General features: G+C 42.0%; 1 protein-coding gene across 9 annotated transcripts in view; it reads right to left on the bottom strand.

Moving 5' to 3' along the window:
* CCSER2 (coiled-coil serine rich protein 2) overlaps positions 1-16,392 on the bottom strand; it is a 70,152-nt gene extending 53,760 nt beyond the window's left edge. For 4 of the 9 annotated variants that reach the window (XM_032191014.1, XM_032191009.1, XM_032191016.1 and 1 more), the window contains exons 1-2: positions 16,339-16,392; positions 133-1,603 (exon numbers count right to left, since the gene is read on the bottom strand). In XM_032191014.1, the coding sequence (XP_032046905.1) occupies positions 133-1,564 (1,432 nt within the window). In that variant the 5' untranslated portion in view covers positions 1,565-1,603; positions 16,339-16,392. Of the gene's footprint in view, positions 1-132; positions 1,604-14,913; positions 14,935-16,173; positions 16,225-16,338 lie in introns of those variants that run through there. The other 5 variants (XM_032191013.1, XM_032191018.1, XM_032191012.1 and 2 more) reach the window with 4 other exon arrangements.
* Positions 16,393-21,210: the final 4,818 nt, after the last annotated feature.

The raw sequence follows: 21,210 nt of genomic DNA on the forward strand, positions 1-21,210 counted from the left end.
GCACTGTGAGAAAATAAATTGGCCAGCATAGTTCCACTCTGAAAAAAATCAGAATGGTTAAACGTAACTTAACTGCAATTACAGAATCTTGACAGAGTACGTAAAATATCACACAGAATGCAAAGTATTTACCCGACATATTTATATCGAGCCAGTCATCAGCATTACAGCAAGATCCTCCACTTTCCTTGAGAGAAGTGAACGGCTCCATCGACGTTATGCTCCCATGCTCTAACTCTTGAACGCGGCTCTCCTTTTGCTGTAGTTGCATAGTTCTATTTGGATCCTCTATATCTATGAAGTCATCACTGAAGTCTTCACTCAAGTCATTTTTCTCCGAGGATGACAAAGAAGATATAGATATTTCATCTCCGTCATCACTCATACACATGACATTTGACCCATGTTTTCCCATGCTTTCATGGCCATCGACAGATTCTGCTCTTCGAGCATCACACTCTAGAATGCTGTTTTTGTCAATTGCTCGATTAATATTTGTTGCAAGTTCAGAGTTCTCCACTATACACATGTCAGGAGTTGTAGTTTTGCCATCATCCACAATGATATTTCCAGCAAATCGCTGCCTAGTAGGCTTCAGCAAAGAAGGTCGACTTAATCTGTATCCAAAAGAAGGTGCGGGCCCAGACCCATTTGACAGTGGGGGCTTCTTTGAAGCAGGAGCTGATATACCCGAGTACGGCCTGGTAAATCCGTACTTCATAGGTTCGTTTCCATTGGGTACATCCAACTGTCGTGCATTTCTTGACAGCAGAGACGACCTCTGAGATGTCCTAACAGATAGATTTTGACTATAAGGCCTTGTAAGATCCACAGCTTTATTAAAGGAATGTGACCTGGTTAAAGATGCAGTGGGGAGGAAGGAATTCTGAATGGAATGTGAAAAACTTTGTGATCTTACCATTTTTTCACAGGAAAAAGGCTTGTTATTGTCTGTAGATTGTGCAAGGCTTTCTCCTGAACTTGTCCTTGTGGCACTGGAATTAGCTCTAGGTCTTTGCAAACCTACCATTGGCCTATTTCCATAAAATCCATTTAAGTGTGATTTTGGAGCATTGAGTCCAGAATATGAGGTCCTTCCTGACAGGGTACCTTTGGCGAATTTTGCTGAACTAGGAAGTCCAGGCAAAGACTTTGGATTTAATTCCTCTGTAGAAGATACAAACATATTGTTTTGCTTTACTGTTTTTGATGCAACTGAAGCAGCGTTGTTCAAACCCGCCCTGAGCACATCGTTACTCAGTGCTCCTTGAGATGAAGAATACTTCTCAGAATCGATTAGTTTTTCATTACAATTATGTTTGGAATCAATGTCTCTCCCATTTTGATCATGAAGTTGATGTTTATTTGATTTTCTCCAGTTGAAAGAAAAGGAAGACATACGCACAGTGCCATTGTGCTTGCTGAAATTTTTGCCCCCGTTATTGCCTGCTAAATTAACAGCCGAGCCATTTGGCATAGGTTGCAAGACGCTTCCTAAAGTTTTCGTTCCATATTTCGGTAGCCTGGAAACCAAGGATGTCCTGGTTTGATTTTTTTCTTCCATGAGCTACAGGGTACATTAGTCCTTAAAGAGTGCTTGAATCTAAGGAAAAGAAAGAACATATTAGACCTTAAATAACCACACATTAAACAATATTCTTTAATGCACATTTGCATCTGTGTAGATGACTATGCCACAATTATATAAAGTAACTCACGCATTCTGTGAACTCCTGAGAAATATTAATCAACAGCAGCAATTTGGCACTAATATTATTCAAGTGTCACTCTCCACCCCCAACATTTTCATTGTCTAGATAAACTGCACTTTTTGCCTTCTTTACAGCATTAAAATAAGCTTTAAAAAGGGTGCATATTTTTCCTTTACCTATTTTGAGCAGCAAACTGAATTTTTCAATTGTACTACAATTATTCAACTATATACTTAAGACTTCATATTTAAAAAGGAACATAGCACAAGTCTGCTGTCAGCAGCATAGGACTTGCAAATCTTTAATATAAAACCTGACCAAAAGCTTTTTTTTTTTTTCCAAAATTATTTTTCCTTGCCAAAACGTTCACATTGACCTGCCACGGCCCCTGCATGAAAGGAGATTGTGACAGACACCTCGACACATAACCCTTAAGTATGAACAAATACAAAATAGCAGTAGAAGAAACATTTTTGAAAAACAACTGAAAATAAGTTTCCAAATTATTCACTGCCTTGGGAATTTCTCAAGCAATTTCTTGTGCATCTTCATGCACAAGATTTGAGGAAACAGACATTCAGGGGTGTTTTGTTTTTAACACTAGCGGATCAGGTTTCTGCTAGCAGAACCAGCACAGTGTATAGGAAATCCAGCAAGTGTAAAAGTAGCAAATGCACAGACCATATGAGAATGATAACCAACCTCTGAAAGAAACCTATTACTGAAGAAAGCTACTTATAATAAGCATCATCAATAGAATTCAGAATCCAAAAATTCACTATTTTTGTCAGCTGGTCATACTGCGAAGGCAAGAGATGCGTCCTAGCAGATGCTCACAGCAAGCATCTTCTCCTCATTCCAACAGGGATACTTGCCCACTACATCCTCCCAGACTCCACTCATCTCAGAACTTCCCGAGCAAGGAGCTGAGTTCATAGCCTCCTGTTTAACTGTGCTTCAGTACAGGCTTTTCTTCACTAATTCTTTGAATCACCTATTCTATTTTTCAAATAGTCTTAGAGCTCCAGAACTCCATACTTTGTGGTACAACTGTTTGCTTTCATTTGTTTAAAACTCAATAGCTGATCATTTAATTTGGTGTCCCCAATTTATATGTTATGAGATACAAAATAATCACTCATCATTGACCTTCACCTCAGCATCTTGTTTTTCCACATCTAAAGGATATCCCCATTCAGGATGAAAAATCCTGGCCATTCTTCCTCTTTCCATGGAAACTATGGTCAATTTTGGTTATCTTTTTATTTGTGTACAAGATCTGAAGAACATGGCAGCAGCTGCCTACAGCATTCAAGTTAATAAAACTCTTAGCAAAGGTGAATTTAAAAGCTTTACTTTTGTGCTGTAGTATGTGAACACAGCCCTAGACCCAGATTCTGAGTTAAAAAGATAATTACAGTACTTATTCATTTCCTTACATCTGTGAATTTTCATTCCCCACCCCCAGTTGGGAACATTACACTGCCACCTTCACTAAAGATCTGTTCCATCTGAACTTATGTCATTTTGGTGTCATGCTTTTATTTTATAAAGCCACATCTGCTTTACAGGCATATCTCTGCCTCAATTCCTGCCTTGAGAATCCCCATCTCCTTGCTTTAATACATCACTTGTTTCTTCCACACTTATCCACATATTCATCCTATTATTTTATTTATTTTTTTTTTTACAGATGTCTGCATCATCCTTTTGCACAGCACTTCATCTGTTGTTTTTCTGGCAATACAATACAAAGAATGTATCTAAATGCTATTAGCAAAGACTAATAATTCAGATAATAAGGGCTTTCAAGTTCCTAAGTTGTATATTCAACACTGTATATAAAGAAAAGGTTTACTCCAACACTAATTTCTTTATTTGCAAGATGAGGTTTCTCTTTTTACCAACACAGATGTGAAAGGATACTTTTGTTATGCTAGATTTTATTCATCAGTCAGTTTCACACACTGGTCTTGTAATGGTGCCAAGACAATTAATTTCACTAGTTCATACGTTATTCCCTGATACTTATATCTGTATTTCCTTCATCGCAGACCTACTACACACAGCTAGCAGGACTGAAAAGCACCCTGAAAGCTTTTAAACCATGGCAATCATGGACCATGAGAAGCAGGATGATGAGAGGTAAGATACAGCAAGTATCATTATCCTCATTCGAGGTACAGGAAACACCCTGTGTAACCAAAGCAAACACTACCCAAAGTGAGTCACTCCCCAAGCTGCAAGACCTCACTAAGAAACATTTAAGATAAAATCAAAGTGGCATAAAACTCATGCAAACTGAAGCACCCTTAGGATTTCGTAAATGAATAGGATGCCCCAGAGCTGTACTTCTGAAAATAGGTCTACATTAAAGAGAGAATCACTCAGAAAGACGGCTTTTTAGGGGCTCCTAATGTAGTGAAAATATCAGGATCCACATTCTGCAACTGGTAGAGCACAATTCCATTTAGAAACACAAATCCACAGTTCCAAAATACTGAGTGTAAGTGAATGCTTGCACATTGGAGATGTAGCCCACAGAGCTGTACACATTTCATTCTCAGCAGTGGTTTCTTATTTTTATACTGAGGAACGTAAGTTAGAGTCATAACAAGATGATCAGCTAGTAAGAACAGCATGTATTGCTCCATGTGCTCAATACAGACTGTCGCACGTGATAAAAGGCTGCCATACTACAGAACCGTAGTAGATGGTATGAGACTCACCAGTTTGTACCTTAGAACATCCATTAATCGACATAAAATTGTTTTCTATATAGTCAAGGAAAACATATGGAGAGCCACTCACAAGTACATCACCACTCATTAACTGTGCCTTAGTAACTAATGATGCAGATGTTCCTAGCTTGCTACAGCTGAGAAGTGCTTGAAATACTTCCTTATGCAAACTTAAAACAGAGAAGAGGCATGCATTATGCAAAGTTTGTTGGTTAGCTATATTTAAAATAAAGCTTTAATCAAAAAAGAGAAGAAAAATCTATCAAATTTAGCAATAATTACCTAAAGTCACAATGATTATCATATGCTTTTTTTTTTTTTGGAAAAGATGCAATGAGCTTACAACCATCGCACTACTCAGCTTGCTGACTTTGCAATACAGCTGGCAAACAAGTAGCAGCCCACGCTTCTTTATAGAGTTTCTGCTGTGCAGTTGCCAGTATTTTTATTGGCTGGCATGCATTAATATCCCCCTATACTACAGCAAAGACAGGGACATAACGTACACGTTCTCTTCTACTTAGATCTCTGCAGAAATCATCCCAGCTAGATTTAAAACAATTTCACATGAACTACATGATGATTTACAATCAGATCAAAAAAATTAGAACTGTAATTTTGGAATTAATATTTTCAAGCATAAACTCTGTTTCTGAGCTGAAAAAAGATCTCAGTCCCCACAGAGCTGAGTAACTTGGCACCTCTACTGTCTCTAAACCACAAAGAGATTCCTAAATTCAGTCAGGAGCCCACTGTCCCTGCTGCATCTCCGACTGGAGACTGCTGCAGTGAAGCGCCTAAACCCACAGTTCAGACCCCTACCTGCCAGCTGCACAGAAATGCCGAGCACTCCGCAGTTTGCTTTGACCTTACTTAAGTGCCTGTATGTGAATTTAGGTGCCTAATCATCTCAAAAAAGACTACGACCAATGTTTTCTGCTAAGAAAATGTACTTAAAGCAACATATTTGTGTGTCTGTACCTATAAAAAAGAAACTTGCCCACAGTGTACCTGCATAAGAGATTTTTTCATTTATAATGTCTTTGAGGTTGACATTCAACATTACCTTATGTCAAATATATTTAGGTACGTTGTATTAATTTTTTTTTTTTTTTAATAACTCAATGCATAAAAATGGCTTGAACACTATGATGAATTCAGTCATGGCAAGCACCATACTATAGAGCCAAAGATATCCCAAAGCTAGCAAAAAATGCTCAACTCTTGTGAAGTCTTCAAAACTAAGAAAAAAGTTAAATTAGAAAGCTGCTAATTTAGCTTTCATGCTTTATGGATAAATCCCTTTTCATATCTGTCTACCATCTCTTAGGTGACCGCAAAATTTAAATGAGGCCATTTAATGAGATTACTTTAATCCTCCAACAAGCACTGCAAATTAAACTCGAAAGGACGACCATTCAGTCCTCTAGGAAGGGTGCTTGCTCATTTATCCTTAATTAGGGAAAGACAAAATGTTATCTTCAAGAAAACTGCACTGATTGCTTAAAACGCTTCAGATAATTAAATTAAAAAACTGCTTACAACAAAAACTTGACTATGTTTTATGAGCTGTAGCTACTGTGTCGCATCTTCAATTCTAAGTTGCATTCATTTGGTTGAAGTACAAATGCTGTCAAAAAACTTCACACTACCATGTTTGGCAGATAATACTTTCCCCTCAAATCCAGAAACTTTCTCATGAAGTTCTCTCAAACTTCCTGAATTTCAGCAAACACTTTCTATTAAAAATGACGTTTTAACAGTGAAATTTCATTACCAAGAAACACAGTACCTGCAAGTTATGCATTCCACAAAACTCAGGTTCAGTATAATTTGAATTGTATTTTTCTGTATTATAAAAAATTCAAAGTACTTTTAGACCTGAGCAATCCATGGATTTTTTTAAACAGACATTTGGGAGAACAAGCTTTACACATTCTGCCCCAGGAAATGCTTTATCAAGTGCACACAAGTCTAAATGGGAATTAAACTAAAGGGCCTAGACTTTACACATAATAATCCAAGGAAAAGGAATTAAGACTTAGAAACCCTCTGAAGTGCAACCTGAACAGAAAAGGTGCTACATCCCTTCAAGGGCATTTGAGATGCTGGTGATAAGAAGGATATTCATTTTCACTCTCCCTTGTACTTTCCATATAGGCTTATGCACATGCAGACAAGTCTTCCAACACTAGTTCCAAGTAGCAAACACGCCATTCACAGTCTGTTTCAACACCATCAGGAAAGCAGTTTCCTGTATCATCATCTCAGCATAGTTTTGCACCTGAAACTGCCCTACGTGTTGTGGAAGGATTCTTATAGTACGAGACAGCTGAAAGTTCACACATTTCACGTTTGGGCACCCTTAAAATATCACTACCCCTATGGCCCAGGCCAGAGAGCTAACAGCAGCCTGAAGCTCCAAACAAGTTGCTATTTGAGGGACCAAACCCCCTCTTACTCTCATGGCAGCGTGGAGCAAACAGCTGCCAGATGGAACACACCCAGTAGACAGGTGACAGATGAGCAGCTCTGCAGAACTATTGCTATGCCAACAGTTTTGTAATGCATCCTTCGTTCATCTTCTCAATTTTAAGCAGACTTCAATAATGAGAATTACCAAGCAGCAATCTTTAGATGCTTTTCTTTGAGCAAATTTGTTCCCCACATGAAGGAGATCTTCTTGATGCTAGAGACAAACAGAAGTTCACGAAAGTTTGTCCAGAAACAGAAGTTTCACGGCTGTGCTGAAAACCCAAGGTAGTCACCACCTCCTCATTACTTCTGGGAAACAGGAACAGTGCCTTCCTGAAGGTGTACAGGAAGCTGGCAGCTGCCAGAGGACACGAGCTTGCTTATCCATCCAGAAATATCAGGTCCACCAGCATCCATTTAGCAGCAAGCACCCATTATTAATCCATCAAGGCGGTTCGGTATTTGGTGTGGTGTCAGACTGACAGAGCAACGAGCACAGAGCTCAGCCCCGTTATGCACATTTCTGCTATCACATGTTGGATGTTACTTAAGACCAAGTTCAGTAACCACACTTGCCAAGCCAAACCTCATAGTCTTATTATTTGCCTTCCCCAGAAAGACCAAGTAGTAAGAGACTGTCTAATTCTACTTGTTTGGCTCGGTGGCAGGTGATCTGAAGCAGCAGTTTACCCATTTTACACACATTTTTAGCAACACAAACTTGACACGTTGGTTTCCAGGGACCTTCATTCTTTTCCCTAGAAAACGAAAGCACATTTCTATCCATGCACACAACATGGATAGGAAGGCAAAAACATTCCTCCCATGGAAACCTAAACCATCTCCTCTAGCTCAAAACCTACTCAGCCACAGCATTGCACTAGGGCATAGAAAAGAACTGGTAAGGAACATCCAAGAAGCATGAAAAACAAGTGATGCACAGCCTTCAGAACCGAAAGGAGACTGGCAGGCAGTGAATGGATATCTGCAGGCAGGCAGAATCCACCCCCGTCAGCCACCGCTACATCCTGCTTCCTGCACCACGCTTATAGCAGGATGTTTGCCCTGCTGCACACAGACACAAGACCAGGTATTCAAGATGCTGCAAAAAGCCTTCAGGACAACTGCTCCTAACATCCCAGTGGTTTTCACTCTGTGATGCCTTACACACACACAAAATACACAATGATCAATGTAAAAAAAAAAAAAAACAAAAAAGATTGTATTTTACTTGTAATTTGCTGGACATAGATATATCACATGGCCTTTGTGAGTTTTAGTGCAAGTATGTTTCAGCAAACAAGCTCTGAGCAGGACAAGTCCTGATCTGAAAGGAATCAAAAGAGAGACATCCTGAGGAAACTGTGCAATTGCATGAATTAGAACACAATTAAAAGTTTTGATGGTTGAAAGATTGAACTGAGTATTTATGGGTGTCGCTTGTTCTTTTGTATTATTTACCCTGCAGACTGGCTCCAGCATAGACAAAATAAACTTCTATAAAATTCAAGGTCCGGTAAGATTTACCTGCTTTGCAGTGACATCCTCCAAGCTTGCCTTCCTTCCCCTGTCCTCAGTGTCTCTGAAACACCTCTGTTCTTGAATCTATTCCTGATGCTTCATGAAGGCACCTACGAATTCCTCAGTGCACCTCTTTATTATGCGCAAGCTGCACAGTGACTCACCCCAGCATCCTTGACAGCTCATCCTTTGAGAGTACAATGGTCAAAGTACAGTATGAAATCGCAAGGCACTTAATAATGCTGTTTTATTTAACTTCTGTGTTCGAAGCTGTAGGATTCCTTTCCCAGACTCAAGAGCCTAGAGGGAAGTCCTTTTCTGTTCATCCTCCCTCACCTGTAGGCGTGGAGATGTTCTACTCACATGTGAATTTGTTGTATCCGACACCACGCACAGCAGCCACCCAAGCTGCTCTCATGCTGAACTACGACACCATCAGCACACACTAGGTCAGGGAACAAAAGCAGAGGATGATAATGAATGGAGATGGAAAGAGGAAAGAATACAGACATCACAAAGAGACCGGGATTCTCGTATGCCTGAGCAACATATTCGGTCAACACAACAGAAAGATGTGGCTTTCCTTGCAGTTTAAAAATAAGCATTGTTGTTACTCATCAGAATATGGATTCTTAATGTTTTGTACGGCTAGAGGACATAAGTGCTTACTGAAGATGAAGTAACAGGAAAATGCAGCTCTATTTTTGTAGAGGAAAGCTACTAGAATACTTTCAGAGTCAAAAACTTAATTCATGTCCCTTAGGGCCACACTCACAGTTCACTCCACCATTAATGCTACTTACATTGAGTATCAGGCACCTCAAGGGAAGGGGGGAGCTACTTGCTATCTGCTAGACATTTCTGCTCTGTAATAGTTTGCCCTCCTGAGCTTTACGCAACGGTCAAATGGAGACTATACTTTTTCAAAGCCAAAATTTCCTACGAACCTTACGAAAAGGTTTTTCACTGGAAAGCAAAAGCACTTTTGTATGCATGTAAACAACATGGACAGGAGGGTGAAAACATTCCTCCCGCAGAAACCTGAACTATCTCCTCTAGTGAAAACTCAGTCACAGCACTACACAAGGGCATAAAAAAGAACCTGAAAAATAGGAAAAAAGAAAACAAGAACTACAAACAGAATTAGAGTTATCATAAATACTTTAAAATTTTATTGAAAATCATATGAATTCCCATGAAAAGCGAAACCTCTGCTAAGGTTTCTCATAGAAGTAAACCTGCACTGATTTTCACTGTTCTTACAACAGACTGTTGAGGCACGTGGCAGTCAACACCTAGAGGCTGAGCCAGCTGCAACAAGGGAGCAGCTTCAGGACAAAGAAAGGACAGAAGAAAGATGATACTGCAAAGAGCTGTCGATATTTTACGCCAACAAAAAGAAAGTTTCAGAGCCTGCAGAAAGAATAAACCTGAAATTCTTGCGTTTTGCTTAAATTCCCATCACATTCCTCTTAAATAGTACAAACATTACAGTTCATTCATAAATGAGAAGTGAAATCCAATGGTATTTGCTATTTCCTGCATTCCTGGCTGGCAGCCTGTTCTCAGGGGCAGGGGTCAGCTGGCAGCCAGTGAAGCGTTGCAGAGGCACACACCGTGCCTCTGAAGCTGCCAGCTCTCTGAGGCATCTTCAGAGAGCCACCAATTCCACCCTTCTCCAAGAGGCTTACTCTTCTGGCCACAGCTGAGGTGAAACATAGGTGTGATCAGGCTTCTGGCAAATCTCTGGAAAACTCCTTTAGTAAGAACTAAAGGTGACTGAGACACCGATGGACATAAGGCTTTCCTTAAATTCACTTTCCTGCATTCCTCTGATCCTTCACCAGAAGGTAGCAGAGCCACGTCCTGTTCAGTCTGAACTAGCAGTGTCAACTCTGTACCTGCAGCTGGAAACACCACGTGCTTCCTGCATAACCAGCTCCTCTAAACGGAAGATCCAAACCAGCACAGCTTTCTCTAGAAACCCAGAGAACAAGGCAGAGCTGATAAGCATGCTACAGTAAGCGTGCTGACTGCAAGAACACGTTTCAAAGCATTACAAGAGGAGGATGAGACGCACTGTAATAAATCAGAAGTGATTGACATAATCGTGACTGATACACCTGGCTCCAGTGGAAACACACATGCTACAAACAGTTAGATTAGGTGGACTGCTTCATTTGTTACACAACAAAGAACAGCCTCCCAGGGCACAACAGATTCAGCCTTAGAAAGTGAGTCACACCGACCAGCTTCAGCAGGGTGGCTTAAACACTTAGCTTGCGAAATACGTATTGTTTTCAAAATCCTTGGTGAGGAGATACAAAGAGTCTTTATTTGCTTCAATTCTTTGATGACGTTATTTGGTTTAGATTGTTACCAAATTCACAAGGACGGTAAAAAGAAAAGGGGAAATCCAAATTGGGGAGAGACATACCCCATCTGCCTGCCACACAGCTCCAGTGCCCCGCGACCTACAGACACAGCCCTGTTGCTACACAGAGGGGAAGAGCCGAGCTGTCCTGCTCTGCAAGCACACCCCCCAGGTACCGTAGCTATGAGGCACATCTGTATCTAAGTTACTCTTTTGTGCAGTCTCATCACACGTCGCTGTTTGGCAAGACTTCTATCCTGGAAAGTAAATAATCGGGGGAGGGAGGGGAAGGAGTGACACATTTATCTTCCTCGTTAGATGTCGGCAAAAGCCTTTCAGAGAAGTTTTAAAGCTGACATCACCATCTATGTCATGAAGGCTAATTAAGTTTTATTCTATAGCTAAGATTGACTGAATAATCCCAGGGACTACAGGCCAGAACACAAGAGTAGAAGTGAAACAGCAGGTCTCAGCCCCTCCTCTCGAAGACTGTGGTGATCGTGTCAGCATCAAAGCAACCGATACCAGGAACAGGCTGTGTTCTGCTGTGCTCACAGATGGTGTTACTCCCCCAGCAACGTTTCATGTTGGTCACTTCAATCTTCCTGAATTTATTCTTGAGACAAATCGCTTCTATGTCAGAACTCAAGAGGCAGAGCGATGCCATTCTGCAAACAAGTGGGATTTAGTCGCTGTTGTCTAGCAAATGCTTCACTCACAGATACACCAGGAACACACTGGAATCTGTTACCTTAAAACCAAAGGTTTAAGTCCAAAACACATGCATTTACAGAAGAACCATTCCCCATTGCGCAGTTGAACACTCGTGAAGATGAGTGTGCCATTTCCCTCAAACCTACCCACTGCCACCCAAGGATTCAAACACACCCACTCTGGTCTGTAGCTCTACCCCGAGAGATTTACTTCACCACTGCTTCAGTAACAGCCCGAAGAGCCAGCTGCTGGCTACTGTTTTCTGTTCACTATTTAGTGATGCTACCTGGAGCAAGATTTTCTTGCTGATAAGACCAGGCAGGCTGGAAGCCAAATGAAGCACGGAATGTAACTGATTACAAATGGAAACAGCCCTTCTTGTCCTCTCACCTTGTCCATCCTTCTCCTCCAGTTCATTTATTCATCTGAGGCAAGGTCTCCAAACAGGGACACCGAATTACCTTGAGCTAAAACCCCTTCCGATTGCACGAACAGATATTGTTTAATACATTGTTTTATTGACTGTGCAACAACTAATGATGGAAGCAGTGCTACCTGCACAAACCACATTTGAGCACTTTATCCACGTAGGTATCTTAAAATCAAGATTTCCCATCAGTTTCTATCCGCAGCTTGGCTGTGCTTACCAGCCACATGTCAGATTTTTCCTCCCCCCAGCTCACACACACCCATTCTTCCTGGTGAATAAGTAAGCAGTTTAGTTCCAGGTTAAGCTGGAGGACAAGTACAGATAACTCAAGGAGACAGCACACAATTCCTAGACACTGCTACTGAGATAAGCCTCAGAGGTTCACAGGTAACAACTGAATGAGACCAGACAAGACAACAGGTAGGTAGAGGGAAGAAAACTGTAGGAATTCCCTTTCTATATGCTGCCGGTGCTATTTTAACTCGGCTCATTTCTTGTCAGAAGACCATGATATTAAGAAAAGAACGTCAAACCTCAGCTACAGACAAAGAAAAATATATTCTTAAATCAGCTACTGCTGGATTAAAGAGAGACTTGAAAATGGAGTGACAGAGCAAATCTTAAACTTCTCTCATGAAACAAAGCAAACCCTGCATAAGCTTGAAGTATTAAACAAATCATATTTCTCAGGTTTTGGATCATCACTTTTTTCCAAGGTTGCAAGTCCTAGGAGGACATCATACCTCCTCAAACCATCTTTTTACTCTTCTGGGTTCAAAACACTCTCTCTTATATATATTAATTAGCACACAAATTTTGGAACAGGAACCATGAATGCCTACAGTTCCCATCTCCAAGCATGGGCACAAACGAATTTATGGAATGGCATAACGATACATAATGATACTTGAGTGTTGGTTTTTTTTTCTAACTGACACGGACCAATGAGTTTATTTTTTTAGCTATGTATTATAATCCCACAAATCTCATCCCAGAGTGACAAACCCAACCCATACCCTATTTGTTTATGCACAAAGCTAGGATTGTTCTTCTCTCCCACAGACGTATCTCAATGTTTATGATTGGTTTTACATGCCACTTTATATGCAAACAACCAGCAGAAGCAATAAGGTTTTGCTGCAGGTCTTTCTACCACATAATCTTTTCAACACTTTGAAGAACACTGCTCATGTCAGCTCATCATTCACCTCGTTTGCCAGGTCATTTGAGATACAGGAATCCTCGCACACGCTCCTGTGGAACACTACTTGTAAATGCCCCACCTTACAAGAACTGGCTACTGATTTCTGCCTTCCTAACTACCAAACAAACCAGTTACATGGATCAATCTGTTCCATATCTGTGCTTTCAAGAAGATACTAGGTTGCTTGTATTCTCTGAAGTTAAATTTGACTTTTCTTCAACATCCAGCCTTAACCAAAATCACTGCAGCCACATAAAAGCATATAATAGCTTTCAGCTGAAGCTTGCTTATTTTTGAACCACAGCTTCAGTGTACCACTCTCTTGCTATGGGATTCCATTTCGTTAGTGCTGGACACTTACAGCTTCTGTCTGTGATTCGATTCCTACAGATCAATTTCCTATCAGAACACCCAACTCTGGAAGAATACTGTAGTACCAAGTAACTTGGCAAGTCCGCCACAGCATAACAAATAAACATATTTATAACTACAGACCGACAAAACTTCCTTGAGTATTTTGTATCTTCTGACTGACTTTCTGATTAGCAGTTAGATTTGTATGTACCCATCAAGGCCAGCCTTTTAAAATGCTGGAGCCACAGATACTGATTATATAATAATTTGCAAGTGAAACAGTTTCTCTAAGAAATTGAAAGAAACTGACCTGTAGAACATTAATGACTAGTGACAGTTTCCCCACAGTATCTGTTTCTCCCACATTATCTTATTAAATTATGCAGCCATGGTCATCTGTGCTCACGCATTGTTTGAAATTAAAGGAAGGTGATGCGTACAATTTGTTTTGTTTACTCAGTATCTCAAATTTATATAGTAAAGCACTATTTTTATACATCACCATTTCAGAGCACTTCCACAACGAACAGATTTACACAGATTGGGGCATTCTGTTTTGTCGTTGTTTGGTTTGGGTTTGCTTTTTATATGTCTGATGGACAAGCTGTGCAGGATGCAAGCTTCTGCTGCTTTCCTCAGGTCTCCTGCTACTAACAGCTGTAGCTCAGGCCTTGCAAAGCTTAAACCTATGCAAGCTTGCCTTGCTGGGATGCAGGTCAGTTGAAAGTCATAGCTTCCTCCAAATCATCAAAGATACAGATTCACATGCCTATGTAATAATATGATAGAAGATGAGGATTTACTTAGACCTGATTTTCTATCTTTAATATGATTCACAAAAATAAACTGTGTATCACACTGATTCAGACTCTAGGGAGAATCTCTGCATCGATGTAGAGCCTGAGTCTCCAGCTCAAAGCATACACAATATTTGAGTCAAGAGAACACAGGGTGTTCAGGACATCCTCCCATGACACTGAAGTTGTGTTGTGTGTTTCACAAGCCACCTAGGCTAATGAGGCTCAAAACACAGGAGTTCTTATGCATTTCAAAAATCATTTGCAATTTAAGGGTTATTCCAGACCAAAAACTTGCTCATCCACCACATAAAAGTAAATCTTTATCAGCTGTTTTCCTCTGGCTAAGAGACTAGGACATTTTGTGCAGGCTGAACCTTGCCAACATTAGCCATACTTCTGCTTCAATCAGAGCCATTACAACGCACTCCACAGAACACTACCTCGAGTCATCACGGGCTAAGTGCTCACGAAAATCCCAGCAATCTTTCCAGTGGGAAAGGCATTTCACTGACAGCTCGTGACACCAATTCCCCATGTGACCAGAGATAAGCATCCCCCAACTCAAGGAGACTTTCTTGCTTCACTTACTAGAGGAGACAATCCACAGAACCGTTCCAGCTGAATCCTCCCCTCTAGGATAGAGGATAGCTAGCAAGTGAAGCCCAGATCTCTGCAGCTCTGGAAACGAAGTAACTTTGGACTAAGGAGGATACAATATTCTCAGAATGCCTTCAAAAATGCACCTAACTTGACTGAAGTTTAGAAGTGAGTTTCAGTCTGTGTCCCAGAGATAGGAAGAAACACGAAGACCCACGCTGCCTAGCTAAGCATCTTTGGAATAGTTATTATAACACTGTCTTGACTTTACTCAAACATCCATGTGTTCAGGTATACAGAGATTTACATAAGGTTTTTTATTGCTTCAACTGAAACACAATACAGGATTTTAAACCTAATTATCACAAGCACCATTAGTATTTTGATCTTCTTAGCATCCCTATTGGCAAGGAATTTAACCAGGCTTGAAAGCTAACTAGGAAGAGGGCACTGCTGCTTACGTTTCCAAACAGTGGCAAAAAGACAATACCACGATCGCTGCCATAACTGGTACCTTTTGCCCTGTCTCCATTTTCACAGAGCTGCATCCTGCCAACAACTTCAGGCAAGCGATGCTCATTTGAGGACGGAAGGCCTGATGGCTCTCCAGATAGAGAGCCTGTGCCAGCTCTTCTACGTAACGGGTTTATTGCAAGTGACCAATCCATCTTAAGGGATGATCAGGTCCAAAAGTAATAGGTTTTACTCTCGCACGCTTTTACACCAGCAGTTCCATTAAATGGGATTACCCATTAGTACAACACTATGCTAAACGAGCACATTATGCGCACGGAGATCATCACTATTCATATTCCCACACATTCGTATGCATTATTAATTGCCTAAACGCCGAAACACGAGGTGCCACGAGCAATAAGGCGCAAGGTAGAGGTCTATTCGTGCAGCATTCCTGCAGCCTTGCGATTAGCAGACCGCACTCGGCACCTCTTGGCGCCCAAGCAGCGAGGCTGCTATGGTGCGAGGTGCCAGCTGCAGGCACGGATCGCAGCTCTGCTCTCAGCCCTGGATCGCAGCTCTGCTCTAGAGGCGCCGTGTCTCCAGGAGCGGGATGCTCACGCAGCTCCAGAGGCAGCGCTTGGCGCTGGCCTCCCCAGCCCTCGGGTGCAGCCCAGCCCCGGGGCTCCGCATCCCCACACGCAGCTGCCGGCCGTGACAAAGCATTTTACCCCCAAAAACGCAATTCCCAGCGGCTCCCGGCCGCAGCAGCCCCCCGCGGCCGCCGCCCCTTACCTCCTGCCCCCGTGCCCGCGGGGCCGGGCCGCCGCCGCCTCATGGCCCGGAGCTTGCGGGGGGAGCGCTCCCCAGCCCCCAGCCTCACGCCCTCAGCCCCCTGCCTGCCCTGCCTCGCTCGGGGCTCCCCGCACCCTCCCCCGGCCCCGGCCGGGCCGCACTCACCGCCCCGCCGCACCGCACCTCACCGCACCGCGCCGGGCCCGAGCCGCCCCCCCCGCCCCTCAGCGCCTCAGCGCGGCGCCCTCAGGTACCGCCCGCCCCGCCCCGCCCCTCCCCGCCGCCGGGGCGCGCCGCCCCTCTGCGCATGCTCGGCACCTCCCCGCCGCGCCCCTCGCCTCAGCCCGACGTCAGCGCGGGCGGCCCCCGCCCGCCTCCTGCAGCAGCGCCCTGAGGGAGCCGTGCTGGGGGGGAGCAGTGACAGCCCTGCCGTAGGCACCCATTGCGTGCAGCCTCCCGGCTGGGTGTGCGTGTTGTAATCACTCCCCTGTGGTACAGGAAGGGAAAATAAATAAAAATGGAGAGAGATTAAATCTCTCGCACAAGGCTACAGAGATAGCGCAGCCAGGAAGTGAGCTCAGCTTTCCCGAGTCAGGCGTCCTTGCTGTAACCACACAGTCATCCTTTCTTTGGGCCTTCTCAGTTTCTGAGCATTAATGTAAACCTCAGCAGCCTTAGCACAGATTTGACGTCCCAATACTTTGTTCAACAGAACAACTTTACTGTTCCCACCAAAATTCCCTCCAACTTCTTTTCCGTCCCAAAATTAACAGAAATTCTATTACAGGTTCACTGAGGCCTTCTTACGTTCCCCACTTCTCAGTTACCTTCCCTTTTCTCAGGCACAGTATTTCTCAGTGGCAGGTATTTCCTCAACCCAAATACTTTAAATATAAGCTCATAAAATGACCACGGAGCTTCAAAGATGAAGCTCTTGGGCCGGCACCCAAATGGGCATAGTAAAACAGATCAAGGAACAAATTGTTTCCTCTCATCACACTTTCCAGTAGAGCAGAAGACTAGGAAATCTTGTACTAACACAAAGGGGGCACATAAGCTTCATGTACTGACCTAGAAGTGGTGGTACAACCACCTTTTTATCTATAGCTCACGTGCCATAATGCCTATATGGCCTCAATCATAAGATGCAGGCTTTCCACAGAATGCATAGCTTTTTTTTGAATAATAACTTCAGAAAAGGAAGCATTACAGAATCACACAATCACAGAATGGCCAAGGTTGGAAGAGACCTCTGAAGATCATCTGGTCCAACCCCCCGGCAAGCAGGACCACCTAGAGCACATTGCACAGGATGGCACCCAGGCGGGTTTTGAGTATCTCCAGAGAAGGCAACGCTACAACCTGTCCCAGGGCTCTGTCACCCTCACAGCAAAGAAGTGCCCCCTCATATCGAGCCAGAACCTCTCATCCTGTCACTGGGCACAACTGAAAAGAGACCCAACTCCATTCTCTTGACACCCTCCCCTCAGATATTTGTACACATTGATGAGGTCTCCCCTCAGTCTCCCCTCTTCCAGGCTAACCAGGCCCAGCTCTCTCAGCCTGTCCTCATACGACAGGCGCTCCAGTCCTCTCATCAGCTTTGTAGCCCTCCCCTGGACTTGCTGCATTAGCTCCGTGTCCCTCTCGTACTGGGGAGCCCAGAACTGGACACAGTACTCCAAGTGTGGCTTCACCAGAGCTGAGCAGAGGGGCAGGATCACCTCCCTTGACCTGCTGGCAGCACTCTCCTGCATGCAGCCCAGGGTACCTTTGGCCTCCTTGGCCACAAGAGCACATTGCTGACTCATGGCCAGCATGCTGTCCTCCAGGACTCACAAGTCTCTCTCTGCAGAGCTGCTCTCCATCGGGTCAGCCCCCAGCCTGTAGTGCTGCTTGGGGTTATTCCTCCCTAGGTGCAGGACCCTGCACTTGTCCTTGTTGAACTTCATGAGGTTCCTCTCGGCTCAACCCTGCAGCCTGTCGAGGTCCCTCTGAATGGCAGCACAGCCCTCTGGGGTGCCAGCCACCCCTCCGAGCTTTGTGACAGCAAACTTGCTGAGGGTGCACTCTGTTCCATCTTCCAGGTTGTTGATGAAAAAGTTGAACAAGACTGGACCCAGCACTGACCCCTGGGGGACACCGCTAGCTACAGGCCTCAACTAGGCGCTGCGCCACTAAGCACAACTCTCTCAGCCCTGTTGTCAGGCCAATTGCCGACCCAGCTCACTGCCCATTCATCTAGGCCACACTTCCTGAGCTCGTCTATGAGGATGTGATGGGAGACAGCGTCAAAAGCCTTGCTGAAGTCAAGGCAGACCACGTCCACAGCTCTCGCCTCATCTACCCAGCTAGTCATCTCATCACAGAAGGCCATCAAACTGCTCAAGCATTATTTTCCCCGTGGTGAATCCATGCTGACTATTCCTGACTATTCTTCTAAGCGCTAACCACCCATAATGCTTCAAAACACTCTGCTAGCGTAAATAACATAGACCTGATTTGGTCTAAGAGACTAGTTGAACTACTTAATCAGTCTAGTTAAACTACTTAAACAATCTATTTGAAACGACTTTGTAAAATACTGCCATTTTTTTCTGCACGTCTTCAGTGGCCATATTTCTACAGTATGTCACCTTCACAAACATGCAAAAGCATTTCTAGACAGCAATTAAAATCATATTGTACATGTCTAAAATCCAAATATGCTGTATTTCATTTATTTTTCAATACATTTCCCTCAGTATCTGTTAAAGCAAATTAGTATATATTTCATTTAAGCCTGGTACAGTTTATTTTTTATTCCAACTTAGCTTGTATTCACATACGCCGAAAGCCCCAAGGAATACAAATGTCTAACATTTCCATTGAGTCAGTAGGAAGCTTCAGGATTCTGAAACATAAGTAAAAGCTGTTATTTCAGCCTGAGGTATACGTATGGAAATTATATCCTTTTGTATAAATAAAAATGATTCTAAATCAGGCTGGATAAACATTTTGCCCCATATTTTGTAACCGAAATGTTGACTGATAATCTCAGTACTCAAAAAATATCTTTCCATTAGTGACACTGTTACGGAAATTTATCTAGTGTGTTTGGGATTTTTTTTAAACCCAACCTATGAAGACGCCATTCAGTGACACAGTAGAAAAAATAACTTAGACTTATGTTTCTAATAATTCCCTCCAAATTTAATATAATGAGAAAAGTTGACTGGAATTCAATGAAATCTCTGTAGACTCAATAAAAACATTTAAATATATTTGGCATTGTACCACTTATCTTCATGTAAACGTCGTCGTAAAAGATCCGGTTCTAAATGAATGCTTGTCCTAAGCTGATTGATGTGGTAAATTTTGCTATTTACTAACAGTTTAAATAGCACAATCCTTTTTTTTTTTTAAAAAAAAAAAAAAAAAAAAGTTTAATAAAGATGAAATGCAGTCTTTTTGTTTGTATAGCTAGTGTCCTCCATTTTACAATACCATTATGGTCTTTAATCTTGTGATATGCAGAAGTAATAATCTACTTATAAGCAGCCTACAATGCCGTGAATAACAAAGCAATACAGCTATACATATTAAGAAATAAAACATAAAGCAAATAGCAAAAGAATACATAAATAAGCACATCACATGTATGTATTTGTTTTCATTTGACAGCATTCATCTTAACAGGGAGAGATTGTCAGCATCACTCAGCAGCCAGAAGCAAAGAACCTGGTCCTTTTGAGCCTCATTCAAAAATTGGTTAGAAAAGACAAAAGATACCTGTTGGTGCGGTGACCACATTTGGACATGCTGTTAGCACAAAAATAAATGCAAAATTTGTAACAGAGATGCTCATTTATACCCCCACTGATTAATCCCCACCTTGAAGTGACAAGACAGCTAAGAGAAACACACCAGTTTAATTCTAGTCATCCTCTCCACTAGGACTGCCAATGATTTTACCAGTCCTAAAAACAGCTTGATTATACGATGTCCCCTTGCATTACCTCCTCATGTTTCATTGTAACACATGATACTCGGCTTTAGAGTGATTAAGGAGTGTCCAATATTATCTTTATGAGAAAATAATTTTGTTTCTTTAAATACTATTTTTTCCAATGACAGATATTCTGAAATATGGTGACACTTCACAAGAAACCTAGGATAGACTCGCAGATTAATCCGATCTTCCCTTCGTAGGGAAAATTCCCACTGACTAGGCAACTTCATGAGAAAATATATCACTGAAAGTATTGAGGTTAATTCATTCTCATTTATCTCAACCCAGAGAGGATCCTTTTAAGAGGAATTGCACATTTTCTGAAACTTGATTCATAGCTGAAGCAGACTGCAGAAAGGAATTAACTCAAAGTGATGTTTTTTCCATGAATATTTCTTCAATCATATTAAATTTTTATATGCAAATTATTAGTTTCAATGAAATTTGAGATGTAAAAAAAAAAAAAAAAAAAAAAACTGACAAAAACAAGCTGACTGTTCCAATAGCAAACAGCACTTTCAAAATACAGTTCAGGACTTCAGAAACAGTTTTACTCCCTGTATATATTTGACCCTAATCTTTCTTGTCTGAACACGTGAAAGCATCCAAAGATAAAAAATCAAAGTTGAAATTCCATTTTTCAGTGATTAGATTACATTTTCAGTATTAAATGCCAATGAAAAACAAGGAGCTCAAAGATGCAGATTAAAAGATGCAATTGCTTTTCCTCTCTTTGTGCACATGGCAGTAACATGTGCACCGAGAAAAGAGCTGACCTTATCTGAATTTGCGTGACCAACTTAACCAGGGTAGCTCAATAATTAACTGAATGTCTCAGAGCTCCACTGGAACATTAAGTACAGTTACACTGTTTTCTCAAAATTGTAGTCACTTGAATAAAACCATGAAATATTATATCAGAAAATGTTATGTATCTTACAAGGATTTTTCTTCTCTTTTATACTTACTCCTTCCCCTTTTTTCTTTATTTTGTTAGCTCTAGTTACTCAGGAAAATTATGCTTAAACATGCATAAACATGTGTAT

This window comes from Aythya fuligula, chromosome 7, assembly GCF_009819795.1.
Source record: "Aythya fuligula isolate bAytFul2 chromosome 7, bAytFul2.pri, whole genome shotgun sequence".
NCBI lineage: Eukaryota > Metazoa > Chordata > Aves > Anseriformes > Anatidae > Aythya > Aythya fuligula.